The 16,091-nt window shown below is 39.4% G+C and overlaps 1 protein-coding gene across 4 annotated transcripts in view; it reads right to left on the bottom strand.

Moving 5' to 3' along the window:
* GRIA3 (glutamate receptor, ionotropic, AMPA 3) overlaps positions 1 to 16,091 on the bottom strand; it is a 257,603-nt gene that overhangs the window by 85,912 nt on the left and 155,600 nt on the right. For all 4 annotated transcript variants that reach the window (XM_004685771.2, XM_012727148.1, XM_012727149.1 and 1 more), the window contains one exon: positions 3,095 to 3,256. In XM_004685771.2, the coding sequence (XP_004685828.1) occupies positions 3,095 to 3,256 (162 nt within the window). The remainder of the gene's footprint in view (positions 1 to 3,094; positions 3,257 to 16,091) is intronic.

Below are 16,091 nucleotides of genomic sequence, written 5' to 3'. Positions count from 1 at the left end.
TCACCCTCTTAATTATTTCAATCAAGGGACCTCTTGAGCAAGCCTGACTTTTGATTTCAGTAGGATGCCTCTTAACCTATGTGTGTACATGTTAAGCTTATTAAGATCAAATGGCTCAAGGGAATCTTTTTCTTTCTCTCAATACTGTGCTTCATGTTGAGTGAGTGACTACTAAAAGGCCAGGTCCTTTAAAGAGGTAGAAATATGTATGATGTTAAAGGATAGCATATGTAGAGATCGGAGAGGAAATAGCATACCCTAAAGCAAGACTGGGTTTGTAATAGAAAATTCAGATCTGGTGTTTACTTAGGGGAAAATGGAAATAGCTAAGTTAGACAGCTTGAAATTAATTTGGAGGAAAACATTAATCATTTCTGTCTGGACTACATTTCTGGTGAGCTAGGACCTCTGGCCAGCAATAAATCAGTTTTCGTTTCCTCGGGGGGAGTAAAACCAAAGCTGGTTTTCGATTGTAGAAAATTACAATTGTTATGGAGTTTTAAATCTGATAACGTTGACAATTCACAGGCAATTCTTCATGATGCTACCTCTTTTAGAACACTTACTTTCTCTTCCTTGGATATAGTGAGATGTTCTACTAGGAATGAGGCAAGTCACTTAAGAGATTTGATTATCTGTAATTTGACATGGTGAATGCTGTTCCATTAAATGAACCAGCAAAGTTTGATTAAAGTAAGCTGGTCCCTGTTTTGCAGGGGTGACAAAAACTGGTAGAATATAGAATTCTGTTGATTTTTTTTAAAAAGAAGTAAAATGTCCTAGGTCGCAATTTTCTCTCTATATGAGATGTCCACATACAATTGAGTGCAAATGCATTGTCATCTTTACAACTATCAATTTATTTTTTTACTTTCCTCATGTTACTTTTCTTTCAGAAGCAAATCATCAAGTATGACTAACAAGAGGCATATGTTCTTTCATGAAAAAAAAAAAAGAAAATCTTTGTGTCTGCCCATCCCAGCACTACATAAAGCCAAAATGGCAGTGAATTTTTTTCCAGCTCACTGCATAAATTGTCAGCAATCTTAATGTAGTCATTTTCAAGCTATGCCAAAAGAGCTATTTAATTTTCTACTTTTTCAGCTTCTACTTACCAATGTGTGAGCAAGGAGGAAAAAAAGCCCCAAAAGAAACATTCATAAAACATAAGCTAAATTAAGTACTGGGATTTTAATCTCTAGACATTTATTTTCTCATAAAAAATATTGTACATCATGGAGCTTGGATAGCTCAGTTGGTAAAGCACCAAAAATATTGTACTTATTTTTTTTAAATGGGGCTTTTGTTTGATTGATAATGACTGGAATTAAGTGAGAGTAATCTGGAAGTTGTAACCATCTATTCAAATAATCTATTTTCTTAAATTATTTCAAGGGCTTTACTTAGATATCTGAACAATCCTTCGTAGCAAGTTTTGAGAACTTTATACACACCATGAGTTATCAACAAATAATCTAGAGCTGAGATTGTCTTCATTCTCTTTTATACAACCTCTCCAATTTCGGAACGGCCATAAATTAATGTATAGTATTCAATGCTTTTGTTCGTGTCCTTGTGTGTGTGTGCGTGCTTCATATAATACCTGTCACCATGTAAGTAGCTCCTAAAATATTGAATAAATGAATCTCTTTCCTCTGTTACTTAATCTGAGGGTGGCAAAGCAATGGCTAAGTAGTTTTCTGAAAATCTAATTTGTATAAGCTCATCTAAATATAGTGCTGACATTAGCTATCAATACATAAAAAAAAATTGAATTATCAGGGAAATGAAAATCCATAATGAGATACCACCTCATACCTGTTAAAATGGCTAGTACCAAAAAGACAAGTGATGACAAGTGTAGGCAAGAGTGTAGAGAGAAAGGGTCCCTTGGGCGTTGTTAATACCAATGTAACTTGGTGCATCTACTATGGAAGCCAGTAGGGAGGTTCCTCAAGAAACTGGAAAATAAAACTATATTTTGCTTTCATTAAAAATAAAATTAAAACTATAAGATCCAACTGTCTCGCAGAATGCCATTTACTAGTGAGTGGCTTAAATGAATGACAAAATTATTTGTCACTCTTGTTTAGTACATTTAGCGTAGAGTAATGTCCCACTCGTATTCTGTTCCGTGACCTGCTTTCAGGGTGGAGCTGCATGATGGTGCAGGATGCCTCTCTTTTCTGGCCTGTGTCCCCATTTGTTTTTCCTCATTCTACTCTCTCCAGGGAGGAAGGATGTGGATATGTGTTTCTTAACAGCACAAGAAAATAAATATTCTCTCCCCACTTTTCCTCTCTCTGGACTCTAATCCTGCATCTTGATCACGGGATCCCACATATGTATACCAGGAAGGAAGAATTTTAAGTCAGTTTTATATCTGAATCAATGTGCCAAGGGGCTGTGTTACTAAAAAATACATTTGAAGGATCCTTTGTGTAATGTCAATTACTTTCTCTCAATTTATTTGTTTAATTCATGATTTTTTAAATAATACAATTTCTAGCCACAGGGATACATGCACTTTAAGGATGACTTTCTGCTTTTAATATTCCTATCTTGATTTCATGAAAAGGTGCAACTTAGGTAATCTAATTATTTTTAAAGATACTTTTGCAGTCAAGAAAACATTTTCATTCAGTATATATATAGGCAATACACAATCTGTATTAAAGTCTAATTCACTTGGGGTACTGAGATTCATGAAACTTATTAACATGAAGCAATCACATAAATAATGTAAAATCTAATTTTCTGTTTCAGACTATCAATCTTTCCTGCCTGTTCCCACTGCCGCCACCCTTGGCCTGACTCAGGTTCTTGTGGTGTTATAAATTGCTATGAGCATAGTACAAATGAAATTCACTTAACAATTAAGTTAACATTTCTAAATACTGGGTTTTAAAAGACCTCCTCAATGGCTTCATTATTTAGGAGTTGAAATTTCAAATCCAGCAGTGATTGCATTTTAGCATTCTTGAATCACTTCTGAGAAGACCACTTGATCACAAGATGATTGTAAATATATAAAGACCTCACTGAAATGCTTTGAAAAGTTGGCCTAAGGCATTCAGATACCTCAGCATATTACCTTTAGTGGTGCATTCTTGGCTTCAGGGAATTCTCGTTCATCCAGCCTCACCCAGCGCTGTATGAACTGTTGAACCATAGGGTTTTCATTGTTGACAATCTGGAATCCTGTAATATTGGCTCCTCCATGCATGACTCTTTCTAGCAAAATATCAGTAAAACCCTAGAAAGAGATTGAGAGAGAATAATGATTGTGGGAGTTCATGTATACTTACTTCAGCATATCTGTTGGAGTGCTATGGAGGAAATGAAAGTTCCGTCTCCAGGATCACTCTGGAAAACCTTGGGCACACACACACATACATATATATATATATATATGTATATATATCTCAATAAACATAACTAAAAAGCTATCAACAAAACCTTCTGGCTGTAGACTAATTTTTTGGGCACTATGTCTGTAGTGTAGCTTTCCCAGGAACAAACATAGGTGCCAACTTCAAGCAAATGCCTGGATTTGTTTCATTTACCTGTATTTTTAGTCTTTTCTTAAATTGTGAATAAATACAATGTTTCATATAACTAGAAAATATCGAAAGTGTTTGACCCTAACTGGAGGTATATAAGACTTTTCTTCAGCTTAACATGTCCAAAACAGCAGAGTCTAATGATGAGTACTTTCAACACTGGCTGACAGAAATGCCAAAGAGTGAAACTGATAAGTTTGTTGTACATGATGTTATAAATCCCGAGGTGCGTGTCACATGTATCCATGAATGACTTTGACATGTACTTCGTAGCATCTACCATTTTCCTCTTCTCTTGATCAGGCTGTTGGCTGATGTCTCTGTTCCCTAAGCCTTCTGAAGGAATCTCTTCAGGTTCACACGGAGACTCTAGCAGCACCACTGGGCACTGTTATCTTTGGGACACTTCACCCCAGGAATTGCGTTATTTCTGCTGGATACCTGTTCTTGTTAGTGGCTGCTGATGCATTTGAGTCCTCATTGGACTGAAACCAACATTTTTATTTATAAAGAAATGGGGAGAATTCCTCCTCCCTTTCATTCTTCATCCAACATTAAAATATAGACATCTCAAATACGCAAAAAAGTTGAAAAGATGTGTACAGTGAACATCCATGTAGTTATTACTTCAGATTTTGCAATTTTTCCCCAGCCAACCTTTTCATTTTTTGGGTGCATTTCAAAGAGATGCACATTACACACCAAAAGACTTTGGCATGCAGGTCATTAACTAGAGTTCAATGTTTGTTTCAGCTCATTTCCTTCCCTCTCTCCCTCCCTCCGCCCTTTTCCTCTCCTTTCCTCCCTCCCTCCCTTACCACTCAGATGAAATTTACATCCAACAAAATGCACACATCTTAAATATACCACTTGGGTTTTGATTAATGCATACACCTGTAATACTGAAAGCCCCACTGGATCCATAAAGTTTTCTTTTTTGCATCCTAAGCTTTTATTGCAGTGTAGTAACCATATAGAAAATTACACATTCTTTTATATAGCCTGAAGACTTTTCACAAACTGAACACATGAGTGTAGCTGATATTAAGAAACTCCCTCTTGTGTATCTCTCTAGTTGCCACCACTATCCCTGCTTCTTTTAATTTTATATTTCTTTAACATGGACAACAAAGTAGTCTTAGAAAATATCTTAGTGAAACAGCTTTTCCAGTTATTACTCACAGCCTCCTTCCTCTTCCTTTCATAAAAGGGAGATGAGTCAATGGAGACTGGACAAAGAGCCAAATAGTTTGCATCGCTGAGAATCACTTCTCCTTTTTGATAATCACAAAGTGTTCTAAAAATTAACATTAACTTGTTAGAATGAGTTTTCCCTCAAAGGCCTCCTTCATGAAAGAAATGAAGACTCTGTTATCTCTCATTGGCTCCCTGCTGTACTATAAACAGCCGAGAGGCTTGATTGTATATAAAACCTAGCAGAGGTTCCAGTTGGGGTTTATGCCTAACTGTTCCCTGTCCCCCATTCCCACTACCCAGTCACATATACAAATAAAGAGCCAAGACAAAAAATGTCAACAAATGGTTTTAATTCATTTGCTCTTTCAAGTCATCATTGTAAATTAATGAGGATTAAACCAGAACATTGACCCACTGCCCAGCTGTCTGCTGGTTGGCATGAAGCGTGGACTCGTTGGTTCTCTCCTGTGTCTCATGAACCCGGACTAGGAAGTGGAGCTTTTTCGTAATAGTTGTTTCTTGGACATTGTACATACACTCAGCCTGCCGAAAGTAAGAGGTGTCAGGCCCTCCACTACTCTGCTATCGAAATTTTAAGGCACTACATTTTCCCATTATATCTTGCTAGATTCTTGACACGAGCTATGCAACCTCTGTCATCAGACACGGTCCGGATGGAGGGGAATTGCTCTGAAAAATCAGACTTTCCACGCTAACTTATGTTATGACCTCCTTTTTTTGTATAATCGTACTATCAAAATATTCTGAGCAACTTTCAGCTTACAATTGGATTGCCTCAGCCACACAAGGCCTGCCTGCCTTGACAAGCAAGCACTGCACCAGGGTGAAAAAATTCCCCTGAAGTCAAGTGACTTGACTACTGACTGATAAATAAAAGCAAAAGGGCTGTTTTTGCAAAGTCTCTCTCACTACTGGATGGTGGATAACCCAAATCTTATCATTCTATTATCTCACCTAGCCTTCTATTCAGCTTCTAAAGAATTACTCAAACTTCCTATTGTTTGGCCTTTAGATGTGGAAATTCATCCAGGTTGCCCGTTTTTGAAACTAGTCAAGTTTTCTACCTGCTACACCTTAAAGAAATCCACAAAAGTCTTCTGGCTAGTCTTTCAGGATTCTACTATGTAGTCTTCAGATAAGGAAATTCACCTATGTCTCCTATTCCGAGATTTGATTAGCAAGGAATTTCCTCTTCTGCCTCCCAGGATGACTCAGGTAGAAAAACAAAAACCCATTAAGTAGTAGATAAGGTTAGGGACGTCTATCTTAGGTGATCTCCACTATAGTAATATTAGTCATAAACGTTGTGCACCTATGTCCCTGTTTTTAACCTTGATTGATTTTAGAATGTTATATCTCAGCTAAAGGGCAATACGACCCTAAACTGTTCTTAGAAAAAAAGATGATTGTAATCTCTCAGCCCAGTTCGTGCGTTGATGTCATCCCACTGCTTACTCCTAATGTATAAAATAAACCTCTGCTGAAGGCAGAGTAGGAAGACTTGCACCCAACTCTGACTCCCGTGTCTTCCTTGCTCCCCTTTCCCCTTTTCTCTCCCTTTCCCCCTTTTTTAGGAATCTCCGCTCGCCTACGCCTTCCCACCTTAGGGTCCTGCCTGTCTTGCCTCCAGACACCTCAATAGTTGGAGCTGTTCTCCAACTGATTCTAGTTGGACTGGACATACACAACTCCTCATGTTTATATTGAGGGTAGATATCCCCAAAAGTCAATGTGAAAACACTAATGTAGAATATGAAAATATAAAATACACAAAATGGGGCCCTCCCTGGTGGTGCAGTGGGTTAAAGCACTGCACTAAGAAGCTAAAGCCACTTCAGCATGAGTTCCATCCCTGCCCTGGAGCAGACCCACATGGCGCAGCTGACCTCACCTGACCCACCTGCTGCTCCCCTCAGCAGTGTACTTCGTCAATCTGCCTGTTCTGCTCCCCACTCTGTCTCTGGTGAAGCCTCTCACCGGCCCTGCACCTCTAGCCTGTACCCCAGTTCTGTATGCATAAATAAATAAATTTTAAAAAAGTAAAATATAGAAAATGTACAAAAGAGGAAGTAAAATGATGGGAGTGGGGAGAATCTGGTAGAACAATGGAAGGTTAGGAGAACCAGTTTGATTCAGGGGAGAAGTTGGGTGACTCTGGGTTCATTTTCCCAACCTGTCTGATTATTTGAACACATTTCATTTGTTCATAACTCTTGCCAGCATTCACTTGAGTGGTCACACAGGGACCACAAGGTGGACATATTGTGACTGAGTCTGTCCAAAAACAAATCACCTTCAACCACCTGGGTGGTAAAGGGAAGTAAAGGATGAAAAACAAATATGGAAATTAAAAGTTGGTGTACAAGGTCTATCAAAGGTTGCAGGAGTTTGCTATCTCATCATCTGAAGGTATTTCACTTACCCTTCACTCTTGCTAGATGTGTCTTTAAGAGTCAGCCACAAAAAGACCTCAATTGAGACTGATTTTTCTCTTAAGTCTCTGTGATGATGCTAGAGTAATAAAAATGTTACACTAAACATTTGAATGAACAGGGGGCAATAAAAGGAGGAACATCGGTGGCAGAAATATAGAAGCTAGGATAGAGGTGATGTTTTAAGCTCATGCATCAGCTGGTTCCTAGACCACGAATCACCTACATTCAGCATTTTAATGCATATGCTATTTTCCTTCACAAATTGCTATATCCTGTTGTCTTTGTGAGAAACACTAGTCTACAAGGATTGACAAGAGGCCCAATGTTCCCTAAAGGTTCATCAAAGACACTGCTGGGGGAGGGGTGACAGTGAACTATTTAGCAAACCAAAGAAGACATGTTGAAGTCATGTGTGTTCCAGATCTTTGTTAGTCATTTCTGTTGTATTATTTAGATAGGGGTGAGGGTAGGGGACTGAGCCAGATAATATCAACTGTTGGTTTGCAGGCATCCAGTTCAGAAAGTGAAACCAAGGAAAAGGTGATAAACAAATGAACTTTCTTAAAATATCATCATGGGAGAATATCATCATCAGTTGGCTTCCAGTACCTCATTTTATTTTTAAAGTCCATCTCTTTGTAATACTTTTCTTATCATTCTTCTTCTAGTTCATTCTCTTCCTCAACTTTGTGACATTACATGTTTTTTTGCTAAAGCTCTTTGGAAATGGCCTTTTTTTTTGTAGCTTTGAGCTTATATTAACATATATCATTAATGAATCTAGCAACATATGGTATAAAAACATGTTTGAAAGCATGTTAGGGTGGAAAAAGGCCAAGAATGACCCAGTCAGTGCCTGCTCTTTAGCTGGCAGTTCTTTTGTAAGTTCTTATTGTCAAGAATATTCCCAATTTTATTTGTCTTTTTACCGTGTGGATGCCTATTGATCATCTGTATAACGTTATGATCTTTTCAGAGATACAACAAAGACTCCCCTTCAGACTTCCCTGGTGGGATAGGGGTGAAGTCTCAGCACTATCACTGAGAAGGCCTGAGTTCGATCTCTGGACAGGGAAGTGACTCTCATACACTGCAGACCTCTCCTGTCTGACCTGCTTCTCCCCTCAGCAGTGTATTTCAGTAGATCTGCCTGTTCTACTTCCCGCTCTGTCTCTAGTGAATCCTCTTACAACCCACACCTCTGGCCTACACCTCAGTTCTTCTACACAAAAAGAAATAGTCTTTAAAAAGAAACAGTGTCTATTTCAATATATGCACCTGAAGCCAAAGTTTGCCACATCAAGCAGTGATATTTAGCCACAAGTAAAATTTCTTAAAGTAATGAAAGAATGGGGAAGTGTCAAGCAGGAGCCAGTCAACACCTACCCTTGAGCCAGGCTCTTTCCACTGACTTCCATTATTCTGCCACGACGTCACCACCATTTTACTGTCCTTGACAAACACCCTTCTTTGTTGTTGAATGAGCTATTATTATCATCTGTGTTTTTGTCTTTAGATAGCCATGTGTAGGAAGTAAACACAAAAGGGGCAGCTTGGGCCTAAGGTGGGGTACTGGGAGTCCAGACCTTCATAAATGGCAGGGGTTGTCTATCACTCAGGTCATCTGTTTCCCTTCTAATATTAAAATAGTTTGTTTTCTTGTTATCAAATTCTAATGCTGTGTGCATTTCACCAGTTCTGTTTGGTTGAAATTATTGTTGTTTTTGTTTTTTATTACCTGCCATAGCAGTATTTTTTCCTTTAATTGGGCCAGTAAACTGTGTGCAGAGGGATTTATTAAAAGAGATGAAAGAAGGCAGAGAAAGATGGAGGCAATTGAACTGCACAGAGCAGGATAGTTGAAAGTCTAGTCTCATTTTCTGTGTTTAAGATTTAAGAATCTGTGCATGACCATTTGCCTTTGTGCAACAATGACAATATTTGTTGGAAATATAGATATCATCTCCAGAAGTTGTCCTTTTGAGAGGGAAATTATGCATTTGGATTTGAAAGTTATGCTATATTTCATCAACTGCATCACTTCTCAATCACATCACATCTGTTCACTTGATCTAGTACACTGCAGCCCACATCTGAATGTAGCAGCATAAAACCAATCATGACTGTGGAGCCTAAGCAGTTCACTCAGTACATGGTATGCTCTCTTTGATTAATTTGTCAAGGTTATCTTTCATAAGACAATGGCTACACCCTGGCATCCAAATAGAGATTATCCCTGATTTCAGCCTAGCCCAGATGGTTCAGTCTCCCAGAGTCACATGCCTTAGTATTATCCTGTCTCTCTTGATTTACACACACCACAATTCAGTTTTCCTTGAGGTAGTACGGATATTTGACAGTGGGAGATAAATATAGTCAAGGTGCACTTTTAGGGAATTTTATTTTTAAGATATTATGTAAAGATCTCCTTCACTTAATACTATTCTTAGGGTACATTTTCTACAATGAGGAAAATAGAAGATAAGTTAGGTGACTTTCATTGAGCTGATGGTAGATTATGGGTGAGAAATGGGAAAAGGTAGCTTGCCTATAGCAAAGATAAAATAGGATGAAGGTTGGCAGGCTGCCAAGGAGATGTATCTACCTCACAGTTTGGATGAAGGCTGACTCTGCTCTGCCATTAGTGACACTTGAATTGCCCATCTGGTAATGCTGCTGTAGAGAAATGTATAATAAAAGTGGTAACTTAAGTAATCAGGTTGCTGATTTACAGAATCAGGTTCATCTTCTTGGGATGGTACAATGTATAAAGTTGAACATTCTACCATATAAATTAGCACTGACTGCAGGTTGCCCTGTAATGTTCACTTACTAGTTTATTCTGTAGTACAATAGACTACTAACTATACTTGAAATTGCCCAAGTGTTATCTCTCGATACAGTGCTGGGCCACATCAAACTCAGTCCCTGAACTCATGGCACGTTAGTTCAGTGGGAGTTATTTGTGTAGTATACAAATAACCAACAAGTTGACCTAAGTACTATTAGTGGCCAAAGTAACTACTCGTTTCTTTTTTAAATTAACGTTTATATTGAGGTATAATTTGAACATCATTAGATTCACCCATTTGATTTTTTTTAAGCAAAAATCAGATCATGTTCATCCCCTACTTGGACTTCTTTAATGGCTTTCTGTTGCTGTTGAAAAAAGCTAAATCTCTTTAATCAGGCCTATGAAAGCCTTAAATAATCTGGTTCTTGTCACTTGATCTACTCTAGTCAAATTTGCCTTTGATGGTTCAGAGATGGTATTAAGCTTTTTTCTGCCTCAGGAACTTGGCACATGCTGTTCCCTATGCATGGCATGAACATTCCCTGATTCTTCATATAGCTGGAACTTTCTCACCATTCAGGCCATTTTTTCAAAGTCAATGGCTTCTTTTGAAAGGCATTCCCTGACCATGCCCTCCCATACTCAGCCTTCTCTTCATTCCCTGTCCCAGCACCTGTTCTGTTTCCATGTCGATTCTCATAAACTATGCAATTCTGGTTTGTTCAATATGGTGTGAGCTTCTAAAGGATGCCACCTTGTCTTCTTTGGAATGGAGTGAACAAGGTGTTCAGCCCTGGAGTTACATATAGCGGGCAAAAAATCTTACAACAAAGACTTTTGAAGCAATTCTGCCCAAAGTGTGGGTGTAGATTGGGAGTAGGTAGTCTGCTAGTAGTTAGCAGTTTGAGATGATATAAAGAAAGAAATGAAGAGGAAGCCTTTATGTATCTTTATAGTTATTTGGCAGGTTGTTGAAACTAAGAGCAAAATAATTATTTTATTTATTCCATCTCTTCTAGTGATTTTTGTTGTGCTTTTATTGGCATGTGATGATTTAAGGGGGAAAATGGACCCTTTAAATAAGATAGTTTGAGAAACATAGTTTTAGCAGTGCGGGTCAGGGGATTCTTTTCTTGAATTCTTTCAACCCATCTTGCTAAAACATGGGTGGAAAGTGATAAATGCCTGTTAATTCCAGCTGGCAGGTGAGGGGAGAGAGAGGGAAGGGAAACAAGAGATAAAGGAAATGATGGTTGATTATCATGAAGGCATTTTTGGACAGGGAGAATAAGAGTCTCAAAGTTGGTAACTTTAAACTGACAGGGTCTGTGGTTTTCTAAATGTAAGTAGGAAGTTGGCCTCCAGCACAGTTACCACTCATCATTCTGTGTGTTGACTCCATGCAGAGGAGAAAGCCGATCCTGAGCCACTAGGGCTCACTGGGCTCCTGGCCTCAGGGAAAAATGGGAGTTTTCTCTTCTGGGCCACCTCCTTTGCCTGTAAGGCCAGGCTCCGGCCAAGCGAGCTCTGTGTTTACATGCCATCTGCTGAGGCAGCAGTGATCGCAACACTCTGAACATTTGAATGTTTTATTTAGAACATTGGAAATGAAAGAACAAAGGAAGGGGAAGAGTAGAGAACAGAACAAGAAGACCTGGAAGGGGAAGGGAGCAGAAGGGAACAATTGCTACTGGCAAGCAAAACAGCATGACTCAATCTCATTCGAACCTGCTCTCTCTCTCAACAAAGTAGGACCTTCTCTGTTTCAGGTTCGTGCCAAGTGCTGATCAGTGCAGAGTTGATATCTTCAAGCTGAAGTTACACCTGGCTTTCTTGTTTGGCTTCTATTTTATAAATAAAGATTCTGTTTCAGTAAAATTTTAGAAAAATTAGATGTAATCTAGTGTCCTCATCATTATTTCCTGTCATGATGATCACTTGAATGGCGAAGCTGGGGAGGGAAAGAGACAGAGAGCAAGAGAAAGAGGAAGAAAGGGGATGAGAGAGAGCAAGGGGAGGAGTGTGGGGTGTGTGTGAGAGAAAGAGTGTGGTGGGATGTGCAAGAGAGAAAAGAGCAGTGATGGAGATGGACCTGGTGCTGGAACTAGTTACTGGCCGTTTGGACAGATTTCAAACTCACATTCCAAAAACTGTCTCTTTTTAATGCCCAGTCTCTTTCATAAACTTGTAGTTTATCCTTCATTTGTGCATGTGTATGTCATTGTAAATGTTCCTGTGTGACCTCTGCAAGGCCGGTCCTATCTCCCTGAGATACTTCAGTGAGTAAAGTGGGAAGAGCCATGGTCTCTTGACCATGTAGTTTGACCAAATAGTTTGACCAACTTGTATTCAGCACCTAGTTTGGCAATGGATTTGGGCAAGTCGTGTGTCTTTTTGAGCCCAGTTTCTGATTTCTTTTTTGTAAATATTTCTTTATTTATGTAGACAGAACTGGGGTACAGGCTAGAGGAGCAGGGGTGGTGAGAAGATTTACCAGAGACAGAGGGGGGAGCAGAACAGGCAGATTGATGAAGCACACTGCTGAGGGGAGCAGCTGGCGAGACAGGAGAGGTCTGCTGTGCCTTGTGGGTCACCTCCCTAGCCAGGGATTAAACTTATGCTGATGGGGCTGAGGCTAGCTTCTTAGTACTGTGCTTCAACCCACTGAGTCATCAGAGAGGGCTCCAGTTCCTGGTTTCTAAAAAGCTTGGGGTGGTAGGTGGGTAAGACATCTCTCTGTATAGTAATTCTGAGACAACGAAGTGAGAAGTCTAAAAGAAATTGCTAGCCTGGCAGGGATGACTGGAAGATACCTTAGATACCTTTTCTTCCTTAGACGAGTGGCTGGCTGATAGCGTGAACCAGGGGTCCTGTATCCCAGCATTCATCACTGCCTAAAAATCCCACTATGGGGCCAACCACTGTTCCCAACTCTGGGACCAGTCTTAACCTCAGCAGAGAAACAGTCAGCTCTTCCAAGGTAGTGGCTAACTGGTGCAGCACTGAAAGAGTCCCACCATGGGGACTCTTCCTCCCTGGACACCTCAAATGCTTTTTTGGTTTTCATTTGGGAATAGGTACCAAACATCTGTTATCGGACCATCCCAACCCAGATCCAATTTATTTTGTGTCAACTTCTAGACTAGTTTGATCGACTGATCTTTCAGATCCTCAGCTCTGTTGGAACTTATCTAAGTGTCCTTAGATCCCTCTTGGCTTTTGCCCAACTGGGTTGATGTTGGGCCTTCAGTGTCCTTATAACTTTATAGCCTCAAAGATAACAGGGCTCCCCCTGGGAACCCAGTGTAAATGGGTCCTAATCTAGGACTCTACCGTGGAAGAAAGAGAGGTTGTTTGTGACATGCTGTTTACCTCTAGTATTGAACTAGAGAAACATTACCAACTTAGAGAGGGCCCTGGAAGAGAAAACAACAATTAATTATGGAACACCCCCTAAAAAGAAATGACATCATTAATGCATAATTTTAAAGAATCTTACCTGCTGTATTTGGATGTCTACTTTTGTCTTGAACAGATCACTCCTATGGTATTGTTTCTTTCTCTCAGGGATCCCCATAAGTTAGAATTTTCTGGTGCCCATGTGAAGTAGTTATGGGCTATCCAAGTCTTCTCACTTTTGGGATTGCTACCAAGGAAAGTCCATGTAAAAGCACACGGAAAGCTTTGCCAGCTTGATGGAGCTCAGTAGCAATGGGCTATGTGGGTGCTGTTGCAGATGATTCCAGAAAGCTTAGGTAAGCATTGTGACTGTTTTTGTCTTTGAATTTTCAGAAGAAGGCAGTGGGTCTGCACTCTCATTACACCAAGACCCAGATTAGGCTTTGCTTTCCAGTATGCATGTCATCAGTTTCCAACCCACTGGCTCAGCTTGAAAGGACACTCCTTCGCTCCACTTACCCTTTCTTAATCATGAAATGACTTCTAAATAGTTTTGACTTGCTTCCTCTGTGTATGTGTTTGTGTGCCTTCAGTGGAAGTGTTTGGGATAATTTCACCTGCTTTACAAAAAAATCTGGAAACCATGATAGAGATCTGTTTTATTTATTTATTTTTGGCCAGAGATTAGCAGCAGTTTGTCACTCTTGCCCATACATAATTTGATATGGAGCATAGGGACCTATGGAAACATGGCTGAGTTCAAATGAGAAGGTCACTAGAGGAAGAGAAGAAGGGTCATCTCAAAGAACAGCAAATGAGTTCATATTTTCATTGCCCAGACTGTCGTGATGCTATACTACATTCACTCTGAAGGAACAGGCTTTGCTTGTTCTTGCAATAGGCGACCTCCCAAGGTCTCGTAATTCTGAGGTCTGTGTTAAGCGTTTAGCCCACCATATCTTCCCACGCCCAACCCTGTCCTAAAGGCTCTCTCTTGCCATTCTACCACTCCACAGGCTTTCTTTCCTGTCAGGTCTGGGACTGTGGTAGGACTAGGGAGGCCAGTTAGAATTCTAGAATGGAAATGGTCTTTATAGATCATCTGGTAATCTCAGGGCAGCTACAATCCATTGACTTGCACAGCTCCATTATCCCTTTAAGACAGAACCTGCCTGAAGGAATTGAGTTAATTGACAGCCTCCAGCTTCAGGTGCTCTTACAATCTGCTTCAGATTTCAAGCTGGAGGTATATGCTTCCTGGACAGCTGCCAGCCGGAGGCTATGCAAGGTGGAGGTAAAATGGCTTTCATTCATGAAACAATGGGGTTCATCTCTGGGCAGTCTTTGCAAGGAGCTCCCCATTATGTTGGTCAAGTCTTTAATCAGCACTAGCACACACCTCATTCTCTTTTAATCAAACTCCTTCCCCCACCCTCCCACTGATATCAGACCTTTGTTGTGATCTACATTTTCCCTTCTAACTTGTATCCCTCTTGTTATTTTTCACAGACACCACTACCAATAAATGTCATGTACTTCAGATTATATATTAGCAATTGCTTCCAAAGGACCCAACCAATACTCCAATGAAACCCCCAGTCCCATCTGAGTTTCACAGTAAAAATGAAGTGACTCTTCCAAGGCTTCATAACTAACTAATTGCCAGGTCAGTATGATGACCTAAACTTTACGATCCCTAGTTCAATGCTCTTTGCTATACCTCAGTTCACCACACACCACCACAATGACATGTACAAAAAAATAGATTTGCTACATCTGCTTATCCCTGTGCTATAGTTTACTTGACATACTGGTGCTAAAAATTGCTTCATTTGTTGTTAAGTCTCTTCTTTAGCTCTGTATGAAGTAATAATATTCATAAAATTTAGATTTTGACACCTAGTTTTATATTTTTCTAATACATATTAAATATGTTACCTTATAAAAAACATTACACGTGTATGGTCTAAAGTCATCTTATATGCCATCAGTGATGGGTGCACCCTTGGGAATATATGTCAGAGGAGATGGAAAAGAAAGAAGGAGGGAGGAAGTAAAGAAGGAAGAAAGAAAGGAAGGAAAGAAAGCACTGATCGGTGAGGAAAAAAGTGCTAAAAATCCATCAGCAGCTCCTTTAGGTGACTTGCCATGACACTCAGATTTTTTGCCAAGTCCTGGTCTGGCCCAAACTAAGTCAACAACTATCATTACTGGTTGCCTAAAAAACATATTGGATCTGTTCAGATGTAAATTTAAAAAGCAGTATTTCTCCTCCTAAAATAATTAATTCATTTATCCCCAAAATGGACTGAGGTGCTCTACTTCGAGTATGTTCCTAGAGAATACGCATACTACATTTCAAAGTGGTAGTTCTCTCTCTCTAATAAAGTATTTGAATGTATATACTTCCTAAGAAAGGTTTAAGTAACATTTCACTTCTAGTTGAAAAATATTCATAATTAAAACAAAATAAGTTTTTTCTTTGATTTAAGAAATCAAAGTATATAATTACAATAAACTTTCACCTTTGTTGCTATGCTTTTGGTTTAAGAGCTCTATAATGAGTATGATTTTCTTGTGCTAATGAGACAAAATTGGGGTTAGAACTCATGTTATGCAATAATTTAATAGATTCTTAGTATCACAGTGATAATTTCCCATTCCTCTTTCATTGCATAGACA

The sequence above is a fragment of the Condylura cristata genome, unplaced genomic scaffold, assembly GCF_000260355.1.
Source record: "Condylura cristata isolate star-nosed mole 26May11 unplaced genomic scaffold, ConCri1.0 scaffold00019, whole genome shotgun sequence".
NCBI lineage: Eukaryota > Metazoa > Chordata > Mammalia > Eulipotyphla > Talpidae > Condylura > Condylura cristata.
This window is presented reverse-complemented; position numbering and strand designations above follow the sequence as displayed.